The following is a 17,086-nucleotide window of genomic DNA, read 5'->3' as shown; positions in this document are numbered from 1 at the left end:
TTGGGATTTGTGATTATTATGGAAAATATTTGAGTGCTGTTTTAGTGTTATGGTTTTGATTTTTAAGATCTTGTAAGTAGAGTTTATATGGCTTAGAATTGAAAGATAGTATTACTGGTAATAATGGGTTTAGGAGTAATAGTGGAAATTTTAGTTGCAGATATATTTGCTTAGGTTAGTAGATAATTATATAAGGGGTACCTCCTTAAGTGGACGGGATTTTTGAGATAATTTACTAGTAATTATTGGGTTCAGAAATTTTATGGGGCTAATAAATTAATAGGGACGTGACAGTTAAAATTTGCGTAAGGCTACAAATAAGGTTCTAGTTTTTAGTTAAAATCAGTGCGGAGCTTTTGTTTTTGGGGTTTGGCAAGAGTATACCAAAATCTGAATAAATCTAGAATGGGGGGTAGGGGGGTTTGCGTAAGATAATTGGGTATTTAATTTAGCGTGTGCGTATGCGTATGCGTATGCGTATGCGTATGCGTATGCGTATGCGTATGCGTATGCGTATGCGTATGCGTATGCGTATGCGTATGCGTATGCGTATGCGTATGCGTATGCGTATGCGTATGCGTATGCGTATGCGTATGCGTATGCGTATGCGTATGCGTATGCGTGTGCATGTGCATGTGCATGTGCATGTGCATGTGCATGTGCATGTGCATGTGCATGTGCATGTGCATGTGCATGTGCATGTGCATGTGCATGTGCATGTGCATGTGCATGTGCATGTGCATGTGCATGTGCATGTGCATGTGCATGTGCATGTGCATGTGCATGTGCATGTGCATGTGCATGTGCATGTGCATGTGCATGTGCATGTGCATGTGCATGTGCATGTGCAAAAGTTTTCTTATGTCTTTCGAGCATGAATTAAATAGTCACCTGTAATAATTATTTCCATGTCCTCTAAGCATGAATTAAACAGTCATCTATGATAATTATGAGGGTAAAGAATGTACATGCTATGTTCAGCTACAATTGATGTGCCGGGCGCGGGCCGAGCCGTGTCGGCGCAGGCCATGTTGAGTCCCTGCATACCCGAAAATTAAAAAATACCATCTGCCTGACAGCACAGTTATGACATGTCATGGGCTGATTAGTCACTAATCCATCGAGATGTCTCATTTAAGAGGAACGAGTGAGCGGTTATGTTGTTATGGCCCTGAGGTAAGAACCAGATGTCAGATATAGTTTCATTATAGACACCCCCAAGTTTAATGGGCTCAGAGCAAGAAGAGGAGCATTCTACGGGCGGGTTGCTGGTTTCACGGAGGATGGTAGATTAAGCTACGATCTGGTGGAAGGGGATATCCGTGTTGACAAGGACTTATGAAATGATATGTGCAATTGTCCGATCAATTGAGGAATGTGCTATGTACGATATGAAGTTTATGTACTGGCTTATATGCTGGTGGACTGAAATTTTATGAACTGGAATATTTGTATGTTTTATGTACGGGTATAGGTTTATGTACTTGCTTATATGCATGAGGACTGGAATTGTATGTACGATTATACATATATGTCCTATGTAGTATTAAACATATATGGTACTAATACATGTTAATGTGGAAGGGCACATAATGCACGATATACATAAAAATAGTATTTTATATTCGTGTGTCAAGGAATAGTTTAATTAGAATTTCAGCTTTGGGTGTTGAAGGTGAGGTTGATGCTTCTTCCTTGAGATGTCCTTGGGAGGAGGGGGTTCTCCATGTCTGGTTTACAAGACCAGGGTATTAAGTTATACTACAAGGGCTCTTCATTTAAGTATCTTATTTTCAATAAGGCTTACTACTGGTATCATAATGAGAATGAGAGAGAAGTAAAGGATAGATGCTATTTGGCCAATGGTGATAAAGGGGTGTTCGACGGGTTGACCTCCGATTCATGTAAGAATGAATAAATCTGCTGTTAAGATTCAGAATAGGTATTGGCTGAGGGGGCGGAATACCATACTTCGTTGTTTGGCTGTGTGTAGCATGGGGATGATTGCTAGAATTAGGATAGAAAATATTAGGGCTAGTACTCCTCCTAGTTTATTGGGGATGGATCGTAAAATAGCGTAGGCAAATAGGAAGTATCATTCTGGTTTAATGTGGGGTGGAGTGCTGAGAGGGTTAGCTGGTGTATAGTTGTCAGGGTCACCTAATAAGTCGGGGGAGAATAGTACTAGGGTTATTGTTAGGAGGATAAGAAGTATTAATCCTAGTAGATCTTTGATAGTATAATAAGGATGGAAGGGAATTTTATCGGAGTCTGATGAAGTTCCTAGTGGGTTATTAGATCCTGTTTCGTGAAGGAATAGAAGATGGACTATTACTAAGGCTGCAATGATGAAAGGTAAAATGAAGTGGAAGGCGAAGAATCGAGTTAGGGTAGCTTTATCAACGGAGAAACCCCCTCAGATTCATTCTACTAGATTGGTACCAATGTATGGGATTGCTGAGAGAAGATTTGTAATTACTGTGGCACCTCAGAATGATATTTGTCCTCATGGGAGGACATATCCTATGAAGGCTGTAGCTATTACTGTAAATAGTAAGATGATACCAATATTTCAGGTCTCAGATAAAGTGAATGAGCCATAGTATAAACCCCGGCCGATGTGGATAAACAGGCATAAGAAGAACATGGATGCTCCATTAGCGTGAAGGTAGCGAATAACTCAGCCATAGTTTACGTCGCGGCAGATATGGGTGACGGAAGAGAATGCGGTTGTTGTGTCTGCTGTGTAGTGTATTGCTAGAAATAGCCCTGTGATGATTTGTAGGGCTAGGCAGGCTCCTAGAAGGGAACCGAAATTTCATCAGGAGGAGATGTTGGATGGTGTTGGGAGGTCAATGAATGAGCTGTTTATAATTTTTATTAAGGGGTGATTTTTTCGGATGTTGGTCATTAGTATTTTTATAGTTGAAGTACAACGATGGTTTTTCATATCATTAGTCATGGTTAAAGTCCATGTAAGAATTATGATATATGTTATGTTTTTATTGAGTATTTTACTTGTACTGGGTTTTGTAAGTATTTCTTCAAAGCCTTCTCCTATTTATGGTGGTGTGGGGCTTATTGTTAGTGGAGCTGTAGGTTGTGGCATTATTATAGGTTTTGGGGGTTCTTTTATAGGTTTAATAGTATTTTTGATTTATTTAGGTGGTATACTTGTGGTTTTTGGTTATACTACGGCTATGGCTACGGAGGAGTACCCTGAGACTTGAGGGTCTAATGTTGTTATTTGGGGGGTGGTATTATTGGGAATAGGGATGGAGTTATTTATAGTAGCGTGAATAGTTGAGTATGGTGGATTTGGGGTGGGAGATGTGTTTGGTGGTGTGGAGAATTGAATAATTTTTGAGAGTAAGGAGGGTGGTGTAATTCGTGAGGATTCTTTGGGGGTGGCTTCTTTATATAATAAAGCCAGCTGGTTTGCAGCTATTGCCGGTTGATCTTTGTTTATTAGTGTTTTAATTGTTATTGAGATTATTCGAAGGTAGTGTAGAGTTAAATGATTAGTAGTAAGGTGAAGAGAAGGGATATAAGAAATGAGAGGAAGTAGAATTTAACTAATCCTATTTGATTAGAAATGGCAGTAGAGGATGTTATTTGAAGTTGAGATAGGTTTTTTGGTATAGTTTTTTCTATCCAGATTAGGTCTAGAAGGAGAGATGCTGTATTTTGGCTTATGATCAAGTTATGTGAGGGGATTAGGCGGTGTATGGTTATTGGGTAAAAGCCTAAAGAGTTTGAGAATTTGTAGATGTCTGAAGGTAATTTAAATTTTAAGTTGTTTGTTATAAGATTTAGTTCTATTGCTAGGGCAAATCCTGTAATGGTTACTATTAGAGCTGTTAGTTTTAGGTAAAGTGGTATTGTTATTTGAGGGACATTTATGGGTAAGATGTTATTTGTTAAGAAAAATCCAGCTAAGATGCTGCCTAATGCCAGGCGTTTGATTGAATTAATTAATAAAGGATTATTTTCATTGATGGGAGTTGAGGTTGTGAATCGAGGTTGGCCTAGTAGTGCGTAAAAGATGATTCGGATACTGTAAATAGCTGTTATAGAGGTTGCGATGAGTGTGATTGTAAGGGCTCAGGCGTTGGTGTTGGATGTATTTACGGATTCGATAATGAGGTCTTTAGAGTAGAAGCCTGTTAGGAAGGGTATGCCTGTGAGGGCTAGACTTCCAATTATGAGGGAGGATGATGTGAAGGGTATGGATTTAAATAGTCCTCCTATTTTTCGAATATCTTGTTCGTCATTTAGGTTGTGAATGATTGATCCGGAGCATATAAATAGTATAGCTTTGAAGAAGGCGTGGTTACAGATATGTAGGAAGGCTAAGTGAGGTTGGTTAATACCTATAGTAACTATTATAAGTCCTAGTTGGCTTGATGTAGAGAAGGCTACGATTTTTTTGATATCATTTTGTGTGAGAGCACAGATTGCTGTGAATAGTGTGGTAATAGCGCCTAAACATAGTATTAGAGTTTGAATAGTTTTATTATTTTCTATTAGAGGATAGAATCGGATTAGGAGAAAGATTCCTGCAACTACTATTGTGCTAGAATGAAGTAGGGCTGAGACTGGAGTTGGGCCTTCTATTGCTGAGGGTAGTCAGGGGTGTAGCCCAAATTGGGCTGATTTTCCGGTGGCTGCCAGGAGGAGGCCAATTAGTGGAATTATATCTGGGTGATAATTTAGTATAAATATTTGTTGAAATTCTCATGTGTTAGAGTATATTAAAAATCATGCTATGGCTAGAATGAATCCGATATCTCCAATACGGTTGTATAGGATTGCTTGGAGTGCTGCTGTATTTGCATCTGTTCGTCCATACCACCACCCGATTAATAGAAATGATATGATGCCTACTCCTTCCCATCCGATAAAAAGTTGGAATAGGTTGTTGGCTGTTACTAGAATTAGTATAGTGATAAGGAATATTAAAAGGTATTTGAAGAATTGGTTTATATTAGGGTCTGAGTGTATATATCATATTGAAAATTCTATAATGGATCAGGTGACAAATAGTGCTACTGGTATAAATAGTATAGAGAAGTAATCTAATTTAAAGCTAATAGATAGTTTTAGGGTTTGGATTGTTATTCAATGTCAGTTGGAAATGATTGTTTCTTGTCCTGAGGAGATAAATAATATAGTTGGGATGAGGCTAGTGATGAAGGCACATGCAATAGAAGATTTTACGTATGGTGCATAGGGGTAGTTTTTGTATATGTTTGTAACGTTTATAATGATAGGTAAAGTTAGGATAATCAGTGTGACAAGGGTGAAAGAGGATAATAGATTTATTACTTTTATTTGGAGTTGCACCAATTTTTTGGCTCCTAAGGCCAATGGATTACTTCTATCCTTTAAAAGTTGAGATAGCCGTATTTTTATATACGGAGTGCAGAGTTAGCAGTTCATACATTACTTTCTCGGTAAATAAGAAGGTTTGAGCTTCTATTTCTGGATTCACAATCTAGTGTTTTTTTAAACTATATTTACAGTACGTGGGTCCTAGAATAATTTTGGGATTTAAGGTAAATAGGAGAAGGGGGAGTATGTGTATGGATATAAGGGTGTTTTCTCGTGTAAAGGATGGGTTTAGGTTGTGCGAATGATATGTGAGTTTTCCTCGTTGTGTAGTAGTTAATATATAGAGGGAATAGAGAGCGGTGATGAGCATATTTAAGCCTATTAAGATAATTGTAATGTTTGATCATGAGAAGGATGCTATAGTGACGAATAGTTCGCCAATTAAATTGATAGAGGGTGGTAGGGCTAGGTTAGTTAGGCTGGCGAGTAGTCATCAGGTGGCTATAAGAGGGAGAATGGTTTGGATCCCTCGTGCTAGTAGTATTGTACGGCTATGGATTCGTTCGTAGTTAGAGTTGGCTAGACAGAATAATATGGATGATGTAAGGCCATGTGCGATTATTAGAATGGTTGCTCCTATGAAGCTTCATGGTGTTTGGATTAGAATAGCCACAATAACTAGTGCTATGTGGCTTACTGATGAATAGGCGATAAGTGATTTTAGGTCTGTTTGTCGTAGGCAGATGGAACTAGTTATAATTATTCCTCATAAGCATAATATAAGGAAGGGGTATGCTATGTATTTTGTTATTGGATTGAGGATTATAGTAATTCGTATTATGCCATACCCTCCTAGTTTTAGAAGTACAGCTGCAAGAACTATTGATCCTGCAATAGGAGCTTCAACGTGGGCTTTAGGTAGTCATAGGTGTAGTCCGTATAGAGGTATTTTAACTATGAATGCTATAATACATGCTATTCATAGAAGATTACTAGATCAGGAATTAGATAATTCTTGAAAGCAGAAGCTTATGGTTAATATATTTAATGAACCTAAATAATTTTGAATATGGATTAATGCTACAAGTAGTGGTAAGGATCCAATGAGAGTATAAAATAGAAAGTATAAGCCTGCGTTTAATCGTTCTGTTTGATTACCTCAACGGGTAATGATAATTAGAGTTGGGATTAATGTGGCTTCAAATAGAATGTAAAATAGAATTAGTTCGGTAGCGGTGAATGTTATAATTAAGAATATTTGTAGGAAAATTAATATGGAGATATATAGTTTTTTTAGGGTTCAGGGTTCTTTTTTAAGGTGATGTTGGCTTGCTATAATTATAAGTGGGAGTAATCATATCGTTAAAACTACAAGGGGGGATGATAGTGAGTCGGAGAAGAAAGTTAGTGAGAAGTTATTATTGGAATCGTTAAATTGATTTAGGAATAATAGGCCTGCAAGGCTGATTAGTAGACTATGTAAAGTTGTGTTAATTCAGATTATAGGGCTACTGGAACATCAAGTTACTGGGAATAGTATAATTGTAGGGATAATGATTTTTAGCATTGGAGGAGATTTAGATTTTGGATATAATCTAGGCCGTAGGTGTTGGATACTGTAACTAGTAGAGCTAGACCTACAGCTGCTTCGCAGGCTGCGAATACTAGGAGTAGGATGGGTATTATAAAAGATGTTGTAAAGTGTAGGCTAAGAATAGTAAGGGTACTTAAAATAAATATGGATAATATTATGCCTTCTAAGCATAGTAGTGAAGATATTAAGTGAGATCGGAAAATTAATATACCTAGGAGGGCAGTAATGAAGGCTAGAATGATATTTGTTGAGATTGAAGGCATATTGATAATTATGGGTTAGCCATAATCTAATGAGTCGAAATCATTTATTTTGGTTTAAACTAATTATCATGTTATTCTACTCATTCTAGGCCTTTTTGAAGTCATTCATAGGCAAGGCCTGCGGCTAGAATGGTAATTAGAACAAGAGCTACTGTTAGTATGAGTTTTAGGTTATTTGTTTGGGATGCTCAAGGAAGGGGAAGAAGTAGTGCGATTTCTAGGTCAAATAGAAGGAATGTAATGGCTACTAGGAAAAATTTTATGGAAAAAGGTAGGCGGGCTGAGCCTATAGGGTCGAAGCCGCATTCATAAGGACTGTATTTTTCTGTATATACATTTAGCTGTGGTAGTCAGAATGCAATTGTTACAAGTAATAGGGTTAGGATGATGCTAGTTGTTAAGGCTAGTGGGAGATTGATTATTCTTTTCCGGTTTTCACCGAAGTTAATTAATTGGAAGTCAATTGTATTGGGTCGATACTAAAAGAATAGGATCCTCATCAATAGATAGATACGTAAAGGAATAGTCATACTACGTCGACGAAATGTCAGTATCAGGCTGCAGCTTCGAAACCGAAATGATGATTAGAGGTAAAGTGAAAATTGAGTTGTCGAAAGAAGCAAACGGTAAGGAAAGTAGATCCAATAATAACATGTAGGCCGTGAAAGCCTGTTGCCATAAAGAATGTAGAACCATACACGCCGTCTGAGATTGTAAAGGATGTTTCAAAATATTCTGAGGCTTGGAGGAGTGTGAAATAGAGACCTAGGGTAATAGTGATGAGTAGAGCTTGGAGTATTTGTACTCGGTTTCCTTCTATTAGGCTATGGTGAGCTCAGGTGATGGATACGCCCGAGGCTAAGAGAACAGCTGTATTAAGTAGTGGTACTTCTAAGGGATTAAGGGGGTGAATACCTGTTGGAGGCCAGCACCCACCTAGTTCTGGAGTAGGGGCTAAGCTTGAGTGGTAAAAGGCTCAGAAAAACCCGGCGAAGAAGAAAATTTCTGAAATGATAAATAGTACCATACCATATCGAAGGCCTTTTTGGACAATTGAAGTATGATGGCCTTGAAATGTACCTTCTCGTACGATATCTCGTCACCATTGATATATTGTTAGTAGATTTGTTAATATGCCTAGTGATAGGAGTATACTTGAATTAAAATGAAATCATATAGCAAGGCCAGATGTTATTAGTAAAGCAGAGAGGGCTCCGGTCAAGGGTCAAGGGCTGGGGTTTACCATATGGTAGGCGTGGGTTTGGTGGGTCATTAGGTATTATCATGTAGATAAAGGCTAACTAGTAGAGTGAAGACATAGGCTTGAATTAGGGCAACGGCGAATTCAAGGATTGTTAAAAGGGTAAGGATAATGAATGTGATTGAGGCTGTAGCGGGGCTAATGGAAGTGAGTACTAAGGTAGCCCCTCCAATTAAGTGTATAAGAAGGTGACCTGCTGTAATATTGGCAGTTAGCCGTACGGCTAAGGCTATGGGTTGAATAAATAGGCTAATGGTTTCGATAATTACTAATATAGGGATTAAAGGAATAGGTGTTCCTTGTGGTAAGAAGTGGGCTAGAGATGCTTTTGTTTTGTGTCGGAAACCTTTGATGACTGTGGCTGCTCAGAGTGGAATTGCTATACCTAAATTTATAGATAGTTGTGTAGTAGGGGTAAATGAGTGGGGTAGTAGGCCTAATAGATTAGTAGAACCGATGAATAGAATTAGTGAGATTAGCATGAGGGATCAAGTTCGTCCTTTTGTATTGTGGATTGATATAAGTTGTTTTAGGATTAATTGAACTAATCATTGTTGTAGGGAAGTTAATCGATTATTGATTAGACGAGTAGGGGAAGGGAAAATAATGCTAGGGGTTATAATAATGAGAATAACGATGGGGATTCCTACGATTGTTGGGGTAATGAAAGAGGCAAATAAATTTTCGTTCATTTAGTTTCTCAGGGGTTAGTATATAGGTCTTTATTAATATTTTTTATTGTTGGGTTTAAAGGATAGTTGAATTTTGAGATTTTCAGTTGAAAAACAATTAATAGGGTTAGGATTATGGAAAGAATTGTAATTAGCCATGTTGATGTGTCAAGTTGAGGCATTCACTGCGGAAAGGTTTGAGCTTTCAGTCTTTAACTTAAAAGGTTAATGCTAATTAGCTTCGTAGTGACATTATAGTATGGATAATAGTCACTCTTCGAAATGTTTTAGAGGTACTAATTCAAGTACAATTGGTATAAAACTGTGATTTGCACCGCAAATTTCTGAGCATTGTCCGTAGTAAACACCTGGACGGGAGGCTATTAATGTAGCTTGGTTTAGGCGTCCTGGGATAGCGTCTGTTTTTACTCCTAGGGAAGGGACAGTTCATGAGTGTAGTACATCTTCTGAAGAGATTAATATTCGAACTGCTAGTTCTGTGGGAAGTACGACTCGATTGTCGACTTCAAGTAGGCGAAGTTCTCCAGGTTTAAGGTCTGAGGAAGGAGTTATGTACGAGTCAAAACATAAGTCTTCATAATCTGTGTATTCGTAGCTTCAGTATCATTGGTGACCTATGGTTTTAAGGGTTAAGGAGGGTGTAGTAATTTCGTCTATTATATACAGAATGCGTAATGATGGAAGAGCAATAAGAATGAGGATTGCTGCAGGTAGGATTGTTCATACTGTTTCTACTTCTTGGGCGTCTATGGTGTTTGTATGTATAAGTTCAGTAGTGAGTATAAGGGAGATAATGTAAAGGACTAGAGAACTAATCAGGAATATAATTATTAAAGTGTGGTCGTGAAAGTATAAAAGTTCTTCTATAATGGGAGAAGCAGCATCTTGAAATCCTAATTGAACTGGATAGGCCATAAAGATACATAGGGGTTTAACCTATAAATTAACTTTGACAAAGTTATGTAATGATTTTACTAATATCTTATATGAAGAAAGTTGTAGTGGTTACGCGGTTGGCTTGAAACCAATTTTAGAGGGTTCGATTCCTTCCTTTCTTGATTTATACTTTTACATATGCAGGTTCTTCAAATGTATGGTAGGGTGGAGGACAGCCATGAAGTCATTCTAGGTTAGTTGGTGTAAGTTCCACTATTAGGACTTCTCGTTTTGAGGCGAAAGCTTCTCAGATTATGAAAATTATTAGTATAACTGCTGTTAAAGAGATGAAAGAGCCAATGGATGAGACGGTGTTTCACATGGTGTAGGCATCTGGATAGTCAGAGTAGCGTCGGGGCATTCCAGATAACCCTAAGAAATGTTGTGGGAAAAAGGTCATATTTACGCCTACAAATATAATTGAGAAGTGAATTTTAGCTCAAGTATTGTCTAAAGTGTAGCCTGAAAATAGAGGAAATCAGTGGACGAAACCACCTATAATGGCAAAGACTGCTCCTATTGATAACACATAGTGGAAATGGGCTACTACATAGTAGGTATCATGAAGAACAATATCTAATGATGAGTTAGCAAGTACGATTCCCGTTAGTCCTCCTACTGTAAATAGGAAAATAAAGCCAAGGGCTCATAGTATAGCGGGTGATCATTTGATATTACCACCATGTAATGTTGCTAATCAGCTAAATACTTTTACGCCAGTAGGAATAGCAATGATTATAGTAGCGGATGTAAAATATGCTCGGGTATCTACATCTATTCCTACTGTGAATATATGGTGAGCTCACACGATGAATCCTAAGAAACCAATAGATATTATGGCTCAGACTATACCCATGTAACCGAATGGTTCTTTTTTACCTGAATAATATGTGACGATATGGGAAATTATGCCAAAGCCTGGGAGAATTAAGATGTAGACTTCAGGGTGTCCAAAAAATCAGAATAAGTGTTGATATAGAATAGGATCACCGCCGCCTGCAGGGTCAAAAAAGGTTGTGTTAAGATTACGGTCAGTTAGAAGTATTGTAATACCTGCTGCTAAAACTGGTAAAGATAGAAGTAGAAGAACAGCAGTAATTATTACAGATCACACGAATAAAGGTGTTTGGTATTGTGATATGGCTGGAGGTTTTATATTAATTACTGTTGTAATGAAGTTGATGGCGCCTAAAATAGAGGATACCCCTGCTAGATGTAAGGAAAAAATTGTTAGGTCTACGGAGGCTCCTGCGTGAGCCAAGTTTCCTGCTAAAGGAGGGTATACGGTTCATCCTGTTCCTGCCCCAGCTTCTACTATTGATGATGCTAGGAGTAATAGAAAGGAAGGTGGTAGAAGTCAGAAGCTTATATTGTTTATTCGGGGGAATGCTATATCAGGAGCTCCAATTATTAATGGAACTAATCAGTTTCCGAAGCCTCCAATTATAATAGGTATAACTATGAAAAAGATTATGACGAAAGCATGAGCTGTTACAACAACGTTGTAGATCTGGTCGTCTCCTAACAGAGACCCAGGTTGACCTAGTTCTGCTCGAATTAAAAGGCTGAGAGCTGTTCCTACCATGCCTGCTCAAGCTCCGAATAATAGATAAAGAGTTCCAATGTCTTTATGGTTAGTTGAATAAAATCAACGATTGATGAACATAAGTAGGATAGAATGGCTGAGTTAGGCATTAGACTGTAAATCTAAGAACAGAGGAAATCCCCTCTTTCTATCAAGCCCTGTAGTGAATATCACGTTGGATTGCAAATTCAAAGAAGCAGCTTCAATTCTGCCGGGGCTTCTCCCGCCTTTTTTTTCCTGTAGGCGGGAGAAGTAGATTGAAGCCAGTTGAATAGGGTACTTAGCTGTTAACTAAGTTTTCGTGGGGTTGGAGCCCACCAATCTAGATGAGGATTTAGCTTAATTAAAGTGATTGATTTGCGTTCAGTTGATGTAAGATATAATCTTGCAGTCCTTATAGCAGAAATTAAGTATTATATACTTTCTTAGGGCTTTGAAGGCTCTTGGTCTATTTAACCTAAATTTCTAGTTTAGGGTTAGTAGGGCTGGTGATAGAGGTAGGGTGAGGGTAGCCAGGATGACTAATGGTGATAAAAGGAAAATTTGTTTTGTTTGTTGGAATTGTCATTTTATTTTTATATTATTAAGTGTTGGGAATATAGTTAATGAGGTGGAGTAAATTAATCGTATGTAGAAGTATAGATTTAGTAGGGCTATAATGGCTATAATTGTAGCTAGTATAATGTTACTATTTTTTGTAAGTTCTTGAATAATGGTTCATTTGGGTAGAAAGCCTGTAAGTGGAGGTAATCCTCCTAAGGATAGCAATGAAATGAGAATTGTGAGGGTAATTATTGGAGTTTTATTTCATGTGTTTGATAAGGTTAGTGTTGTGGTGTTGGTGTTAATGTTTAGTACTGAGAATAGAGTAATAGTTAGTATTAGGTAAATTAGTAAGTTTAGTATTGTTAATGAGGGACAATATATAAGGATAGCTATTATTCAGCCTATATGGGCGATAGATGAGTAGGCTAGGATTTTTCGTAGTTGAGTTTGGTTAAGTCCTCCTCAACCACCTACTAGAATTGATAGAATGGCGATCAGAAGGATGATATTGGGGTTTATGGATGGGAAAATCTGAAGTAAAATGGAAATAGGAGCTAGTTTTTGTCATGTTAGGAGAAGTATGCCTGATATTAGTGAAATTCCTTGAGTGACTTCGGGGACTCAGAAGTGGAAAGGGGTTATTCCTAATTTTATTATTAGTGCTGCTATAGTTACAAGGGAAGTCAATTGGTTATGTATATTAGTGATGCCTCATTGACCAGAGTTTGCGGTATTAATTACGATGGAGAATATAAGTAGTATGGAGGCTGTTGCTTGTGTTAGGAAATATTTGGTGGCGGCTTCTGTGGATCGAGGGCTGATTTTTTTCATGAGAATGGGAATGATAGCTAGCATGTTAATTTCCAATCCTACCCATATTAGGAGTCAGTGGGAACTGATTATTGTTAATATAGTTCCCATGAAGATAGTCAGCATAATAAATATTAGGATAATAGGTTTTATTAGTACGGGAAGGATATAAACCAACATTTTCGGGGTATGGGCCCGATAGCTTGTTTAGCTGACCTTACTATATGTAGAATAGGGTGTGTTTTAGGTAGCACGAAGGACTTTGAATCCTTAAGAGCAGGTTCGATCCCTGTGATTCTAGAAATAAGGGGATTTAAACCTCTATTATTTACTCTATCAAAGTAACTCTTTTGTCAGACATATTTCTATGCTTGAGGGGGAATACATGATGCTAGAACAGGTAGTGATACGTACCATATACATAGTGCTAGTGTTAAGGGAAGAAAGTTTTTTCATAGTAGATGTATGAGTTGGTCATATCGGAATCGTGGGTAGGATGCTCGTACTCATAAAAATAAAATAGTTAGGAGTAAGGTTTTGATGGCGAAGCTTGTTGTGTATGTTTCTGGTATGTGAAGGTTGTATAATGCTCCTAGGAATAGGGTGGTAGTTAGAGCATTTATTATAATAATGTTCGTATATTCTGCTATAAAGAAGAGGGCGAATGGGCCTGCGGCATATTCTACATTAAATCCTGAGACAAGTTCGGATTCACCTTCTGTTAGGTCGAATGGGGCTCGGTTTGTTTCTGCTAGGGTAGAAATGAATCATATTATAGCTAAAGGTCATGATGGAATAATGAGTCAGAGATATTCTTGGGTTGTAATAAGGGTAGATAGGGTAAATGATCCGTTTATTAAAAGTAAGGATAAAAGAATGATAGCTAGTGTGACTTCGTATGAAATTGTTTGTGCTACTGCTCGTAAGGCTCCGATTAAAGCGTATTTTGAGTTGGAGGCTCAGCCTGATCATAGAATTGAGTATACGGCTAAGCTGGAGGTGGCTAGAATAAATAAAAGTCCTATGTTTATATTGATTAATGGATATGGGAGTGGTAGTGGGATTCATATTACAAGTGCGATGGTTAGAGCTAGTGTTGGTGCAATAGTATAGAGTGATGAGGAAGAGGTTAGGGGTCGTAGTGGTTCTTTAATAAATAGTTTTATTGCGTCAGCAAAGGGTTGAATTATACCGTGAGGACCTACTACATTAGGGCCCTTTCGAAGTTGTATGTAGCCTAAAATTTTTCGTTCAGCTAATGTAAGGAAAGCTATAGCGAGTAAAATAGGGATAATTAGTAGGAAGAGATTAATTATAAACATGAGTGTTAGGGAGAGGAGTTGAACCTCTGACTTTAAAGTCTTAAGTTTTATGCAATTACCGGGCTCTGCCACCTTAACGAACCCTGGTCTTGGGTAGGGTATGGAATGGTATACTAGATTGAGTTATAACATCTATTAAATTGAGAGCGCTCTGTTGAGTTGGCTCTATTTCTCTTGTCCTTTCGTACTGGGAGAAATATTAAATAGATAGAAACCGACCTGGATTGCTCCGGTCTGAACTCAGATCACGTAGGACTTTAACCGTTGAACAAACGGACCTTTAATAGCGGTTACACCATTGGGGTGTCCTGATCCAACATCGAGGTCGTAAACCCTATTGTCGATATGGACTCTGTAATAGGATTGCGCTGTTATCCCTAGGGTAACTTGTTCCATTGGTCAAACTAGTTTGGGTCAATTGATTGTAGAAGTTGATTTGACTGGTGAAGTCTAGGCTGAAACTATTCGGAGGTTGTACTATACTCCGAGGTCACCCCAACCGAAATCTCTAACCCATAATTGGCGAGAATATGTCTAGTTGATGATTAATTATGCGGGGTTATTTGGGTTAGTAGATTTAAGCTCCATAGGGTCTTCTCGTCTTGTTGCTGTATTCCCGCCTCTTCACGGGAAGGTCAATTTCACTGATTAAGGGCAGGAGACAGTTTAACCCTCGTGTGGCCTTTCATTCAAGTCCTTAATTAGAGAACAAATGATTATGCTACCTTTGCACGGTCAGAATACCGCGGCCGTTGAACATATGTCACTGGGCAGGCAGTGCCTCTAATACTAGTTATGCTAGAGGTGATGTTTTTGGTAAACAGGCGGGGTTAATTTTGCCGAGTTCCTTTTGCTCTTTTTAATCTTTCCTTAGTGCATACCTGTGTTGGGTTAACAGTTGTTTAGGTAAATATTATTTAGGTTATGGCTGATTTTTAGTTTTTGGTTAATTATCAGTGGGCATCCGATCTGATATAGGTTTATGCGAGGAGAATAATAATTCTTGTTACTTATATTAACAGTAGTGCTTCTATTTAATAATAGATTAGTCCGGTTAGCTGGTAGGAGATTATTATGAGAGTTTGGTATTGATTTGGTTTGGTATGTTGAGCTTGAACGCTTTCTTAATTGATGGCTGCTTTTGGGCCAACTATGGGGTTAAGTTTTTTTACTCTCTACTAAAGGTTGTAGCCTGTTCTAAAGAGCTGTCCCTCTTTAGATTAAAATTTAAAATTACATTAGGTTTTAAATACATTGGGTAAATTTAAAGTTGAACTAAAATTCTTTCCCGGACAACCAGCTATCACCAGGCTCGATAGGCTTTTCACCTCTAATCACAAATCTTCTCACTATTTTGCTACATAGATGAGTGTGTTCTTATATAACTGTTTGTGAATAGCTCGTCTGGTTTCGGGGTTGTTGACTAAAATTCTTTTTGTCAAGTTGTTCTAGTTAAGTCATTATGCAAAAGGTACAAGTGGTAAGCTTTGCTTTTATTTACTTTTAACTGTTCTTTCATCTTTCCCTTACGGTACTTTATCTATAGCGCCAAGTGGAATTTCTATCTCCTATACTGTTGCTTAATGGTAAATGGTTTGGTTTAAGGTTTAGTGAGTTTGTTAGATTTAGGTATAGTTGGGCTAGTTTTAGTTTCAAAGTGGTCACGTAATGTGAAATCTTCTGGGTGTAGGCCGGATGCTTTGAAGTTAAGCTACACTTTGAATATTCCAAGCACACTTTCCAGTATGCTTACCTTGTTACGACTTATCTCCTCTTGTTTAGAGTTTAGTAGAATTAGTGAATTAATAATTGGTGATTGAGGAGGGTGACGGGCGGTGTGTGCGTGCTTCATGGCCCTATTCAATTAAGCTCTCTATTCTTAATTTACTGCTAAATCCTCCTTTGGCTTTTAGTTTCATAAAGGCTTCTGTTGGGGTGTTGTTCTAATATTAGAAAATGTAGCCCATTTCTTTCCACTTCATTGACTACACCTTGACCTAACGTCTTTATGTATGTGTTTTTGCTTACTTTGGGGCCTTAATAGGGTTTGCTGGGGATGGCGGTATATAAGTTGAATTAGCAAGAAGTGGTGAGGTTTATCGGGGTTTATCGATTATAGAACAGGCTCCTCTAGAGGGATATAAAGCACCGCCAAGTCCTTTGAGTTTTAAGCTGTTGCTTGTAGTGCTCTGGCGAGTAATTTTGTTTGTTAATTACTTAGGTTTACGGCTAAGCATAGTGGGGTATCTAATCCCAGTTTGGATCTTAGTTGTCGTGTCTTCAGAGTATTAAAGTCACTTTCGTAGGTTAGTTTTGTTTTAGCTGGGGCGTTTTACGGCTTGGATAAAAATTAACTTTATTTATATAAATCTTAAACACACTTTACGCCGGGAAATATTAGTTTGGGTTAATCGTATGACCGCGGTGGCTGGCACGAGATTTACCAACCCTAAGTGTCAGTATAGCTTAGTCAAACTTTCGTTTATTGCTTAAGTTCAATCACTGCTGTATCCCGTGGGGGTGTGGTTTAGCAAGGTGTGGTGAGCTACCTATTGGTGTGCTTGATACCTGCTCCTTTTAATCAGGGGATTTGGAGGGCATTCTCACTGGGATGCGGTTACTTGCATGTGTAATCTTACTGTAAACTAATAGTAAGGCCAGGACCAAACCTATATGTTCATGGGGTAAAACACCCATCTAGGCATTTTCAGTGCCTTGCTTTGATAATTTAAGCTACATTAAC

The 17,086-nt window shown here is 38.0% G+C and overlaps 13 protein-coding genes and 24 non-coding genes across 37 annotated transcripts; 9 read left to right on the top strand and 28 right to left on the bottom strand. All coding sequences in view use genetic code 2, as the record gives it.

Moving 5' to 3' along the window:
* Positions 1–1,633: 1,633 nt before the first annotated feature.
* On the top strand, positions 1,634–1,699 carry LRP42_mgt22. Its single transcript has one exon. It is a non-coding gene; the product is annotated as a tRNA-Pro (tRNA).
* A 2-nt stretch (positions 1,700–1,701) lies between these two features.
* LRP42_mgt21 lies at positions 1,702–1,771 on the bottom strand. The gene has a single exon. It is a non-coding gene; the product is annotated as a tRNA-Thr (tRNA).
* On the bottom strand, positions 1,772–2,911 carry CYTB (cytochrome b). Its single transcript has one exon. It carries the CDS (start codon positions 2,909–2,911, stop codon positions 1,772–1,774), a length of 1,140 nt encoding a protein of 379 aa, YP_010229101.1.
* A 4-nt stretch (positions 2,912–2,915) lies between these two features.
* On the top strand, positions 2,916–2,984 carry LRP42_mgt20. Its single transcript has one exon. It is a non-coding gene; the product is annotated as a tRNA-Glu (tRNA).
* Positions 2,985–2,987: 3 nt separating this feature from the next.
* Positions 2,988–3,503, top strand: ND6 (NADH dehydrogenase subunit 6). The gene has a single exon. The coding sequence runs from the start codon at positions 2,988–2,990 to the stop codon at positions 3,501–3,503; it is 516 nt and encodes a 171-aa protein (YP_010229100.1).
* A 10-nt stretch (positions 3,504–3,513) lies between these two features.
* On the bottom strand, positions 3,514–5,325 carry ND5 (NADH dehydrogenase subunit 5). The gene has a single exon. The coding sequence runs from the start codon at positions 5,323–5,325 to the stop codon at positions 3,514–3,516; it is 1,812 nt and encodes a 603-aa protein (YP_010229099.1).
* Positions 5,326–5,395, bottom strand: LRP42_mgt19. Its single transcript has one exon. It is a non-coding gene; the product is annotated as a tRNA-Leu (tRNA).
* LRP42_mgt18 lies at positions 5,396–5,455 on the bottom strand. Its single transcript has one exon. It is a non-coding gene; the product is annotated as a tRNA-Ser (tRNA).
* LRP42_mgt17 lies at positions 5,456–5,523 on the bottom strand. The gene has a single exon. It is a non-coding gene; the product is annotated as a tRNA-His (tRNA).
* Positions 5,524–6,901, bottom strand: ND4 (NADH dehydrogenase subunit 4). The gene has a single exon. A coding segment is annotated over exon 1 (1,378 nt).
* Positions 6,895–7,191, bottom strand: ND4L (NADH dehydrogenase subunit 4L). The gene has a single exon. The coding sequence runs from the start codon at positions 7,189–7,191 to the stop codon at positions 6,895–6,897; it is 297 nt and encodes a 98-aa protein (YP_010229097.1).
* A 2-nt stretch (positions 7,192–7,193) lies between these two features.
* LRP42_mgt16 lies at positions 7,194–7,260 on the bottom strand. Its single transcript has one exon. It is a non-coding gene; the product is annotated as a tRNA-Arg (tRNA).
* A 2-nt stretch (positions 7,261–7,262) lies between these two features.
* ND3 (NADH dehydrogenase subunit 3) lies at positions 7,263–7,610 on the bottom strand. The gene has a single exon. It carries the CDS (start codon positions 7,608–7,610, stop codon positions 7,263–7,265), a length of 348 nt encoding a protein of 115 aa, YP_010229096.1.
* Positions 7,611–7,680, bottom strand: LRP42_mgt15. The gene has a single exon. It is a non-coding gene; the product is annotated as a tRNA-Gly (tRNA).
* COX3 (cytochrome c oxidase subunit III) lies at positions 7,681–8,464 on the bottom strand. The gene has a single exon. A coding segment is annotated over exon 1 (784 nt).
* Positions 8,464–9,144, bottom strand: ATP6 (ATP synthase F0 subunit 6). The gene has a single exon. The coding sequence runs from the start codon at positions 9,142–9,144 to the stop codon at positions 8,464–8,466; it is 681 nt and encodes a 226-aa protein (YP_010229094.1).
* ATP8 (ATP synthase F0 subunit 8) lies at positions 9,099–9,305 on the bottom strand. Its single transcript has one exon. It carries the CDS (start codon positions 9,303–9,305, stop codon positions 9,099–9,101), a length of 207 nt encoding a protein of 68 aa, YP_010229093.1.
* On the bottom strand, positions 9,306–9,372 carry LRP42_mgt14. The gene has a single exon. It is a non-coding gene; the product is annotated as a tRNA-Lys (tRNA).
* A 3-nt stretch (positions 9,373–9,375) lies between these two features.
* On the bottom strand, positions 9,376–10,059 carry COX2 (cytochrome c oxidase subunit II). Its single transcript has one exon. The coding sequence runs from the start codon at positions 10,057–10,059 to the stop codon at positions 9,376–9,378; it is 684 nt and encodes a 227-aa protein (YP_010229092.1).
* Positions 10,060–10,128, bottom strand: LRP42_mgt13. Its single transcript has one exon. It is a non-coding gene; the product is annotated as a tRNA-Asp (tRNA).
* A 5-nt stretch (positions 10,129–10,133) lies between these two features.
* On the top strand, positions 10,134–10,202 carry LRP42_mgt12. Its single transcript has one exon. It is a non-coding gene; the product is annotated as a tRNA-Ser (tRNA).
* A 2-nt stretch (positions 10,203–10,204) lies between these two features.
* Positions 10,205–11,746, bottom strand: COX1 (cytochrome c oxidase subunit I). Its single transcript has one exon. It carries the CDS (start codon positions 11,744–11,746, stop codon positions 10,205–10,207), a length of 1,542 nt encoding a protein of 513 aa, YP_010229091.1.
* A 6-nt stretch (positions 11,747–11,752) lies between these two features.
* On the top strand, positions 11,753–11,819 carry LRP42_mgt11. The gene has a single exon. It is a non-coding gene; the product is annotated as a tRNA-Tyr (tRNA).
* Positions 11,820–11,885, top strand: LRP42_mgt10. Its single transcript has one exon. It is a non-coding gene; the product is annotated as a tRNA-Cys (tRNA).
* A 33-nt stretch (positions 11,886–11,918) lies between these two features.
* LRP42_mgt09 lies at positions 11,919–11,991 on the top strand. The gene has a single exon. It is a non-coding gene; the product is annotated as a tRNA-Asn (tRNA).
* Positions 11,992–11,993: 2 nt separating this feature from the next.
* LRP42_mgt08 lies at positions 11,994–12,062 on the top strand. The gene has a single exon. It is a non-coding gene; the product is annotated as a tRNA-Ala (tRNA).
* A 3-nt stretch (positions 12,063–12,065) lies between these two features.
* Positions 12,066–12,132, bottom strand: LRP42_mgt07. Its single transcript has one exon. It is a non-coding gene; the product is annotated as a tRNA-Trp (tRNA).
* Positions 12,133–13,174, bottom strand: ND2 (NADH dehydrogenase subunit 2). The gene has a single exon. A coding segment is annotated over exon 1 (1,042 nt).
* LRP42_mgt06 lies at positions 13,175–13,243 on the bottom strand. Its single transcript has one exon. It is a non-coding gene; the product is annotated as a tRNA-Met (tRNA).
* A 5-nt stretch (positions 13,244–13,248) lies between these two features.
* Positions 13,249–13,322, top strand: LRP42_mgt05. The gene has a single exon. It is a non-coding gene; the product is annotated as a tRNA-Gln (tRNA).
* LRP42_mgt04 lies at positions 13,320–13,388 on the bottom strand. The gene has a single exon. It is a non-coding gene; the product is annotated as a tRNA-Ile (tRNA).
* Positions 13,389–14,343, bottom strand: ND1 (NADH dehydrogenase subunit 1). Its single transcript has one exon. A coding segment is annotated over exon 1 (955 nt).
* Positions 14,344–14,346: 3 nt separating this feature from the next.
* Positions 14,347–14,422, bottom strand: LRP42_mgt03. Its single transcript has one exon. It is a non-coding gene; the product is annotated as a tRNA-Leu (tRNA).
* Positions 14,422–15,994, bottom strand: LRP42_mgr01. Its single transcript has one exon. It is a non-coding gene; the product is annotated as a 16S ribosomal RNA (ribosomal RNA).
* Position 15,995: 1 nt separating this feature from the next.
* On the bottom strand, positions 15,996–16,064 carry LRP42_mgt02. Its single transcript has one exon. It is a non-coding gene; the product is annotated as a tRNA-Val (tRNA).
* LRP42_mgr02 lies at positions 16,065–17,017 on the bottom strand. The gene has a single exon. It is a non-coding gene; the product is annotated as a 12S ribosomal RNA (ribosomal RNA).
* On the bottom strand, positions 17,018–17,086 carry LRP42_mgt01. Its single transcript has one exon. It is a non-coding gene; the product is annotated as a tRNA-Phe (tRNA).

The sequence above is a fragment of the mitochondrial genome of Lemur catta (assembly GCF_020740605.2).
Source record: "Lemur catta isolate mLemCat1 mitochondrion, complete genome".
Classification (NCBI taxonomy): Eukaryota; Metazoa; Chordata; class Mammalia; order Primates; family Lemuridae; genus Lemur; species Lemur catta.
Note: the sequence above shows the minus strand (reverse complement) of the source record. Positions and strands in the feature narration are given on the sequence as shown.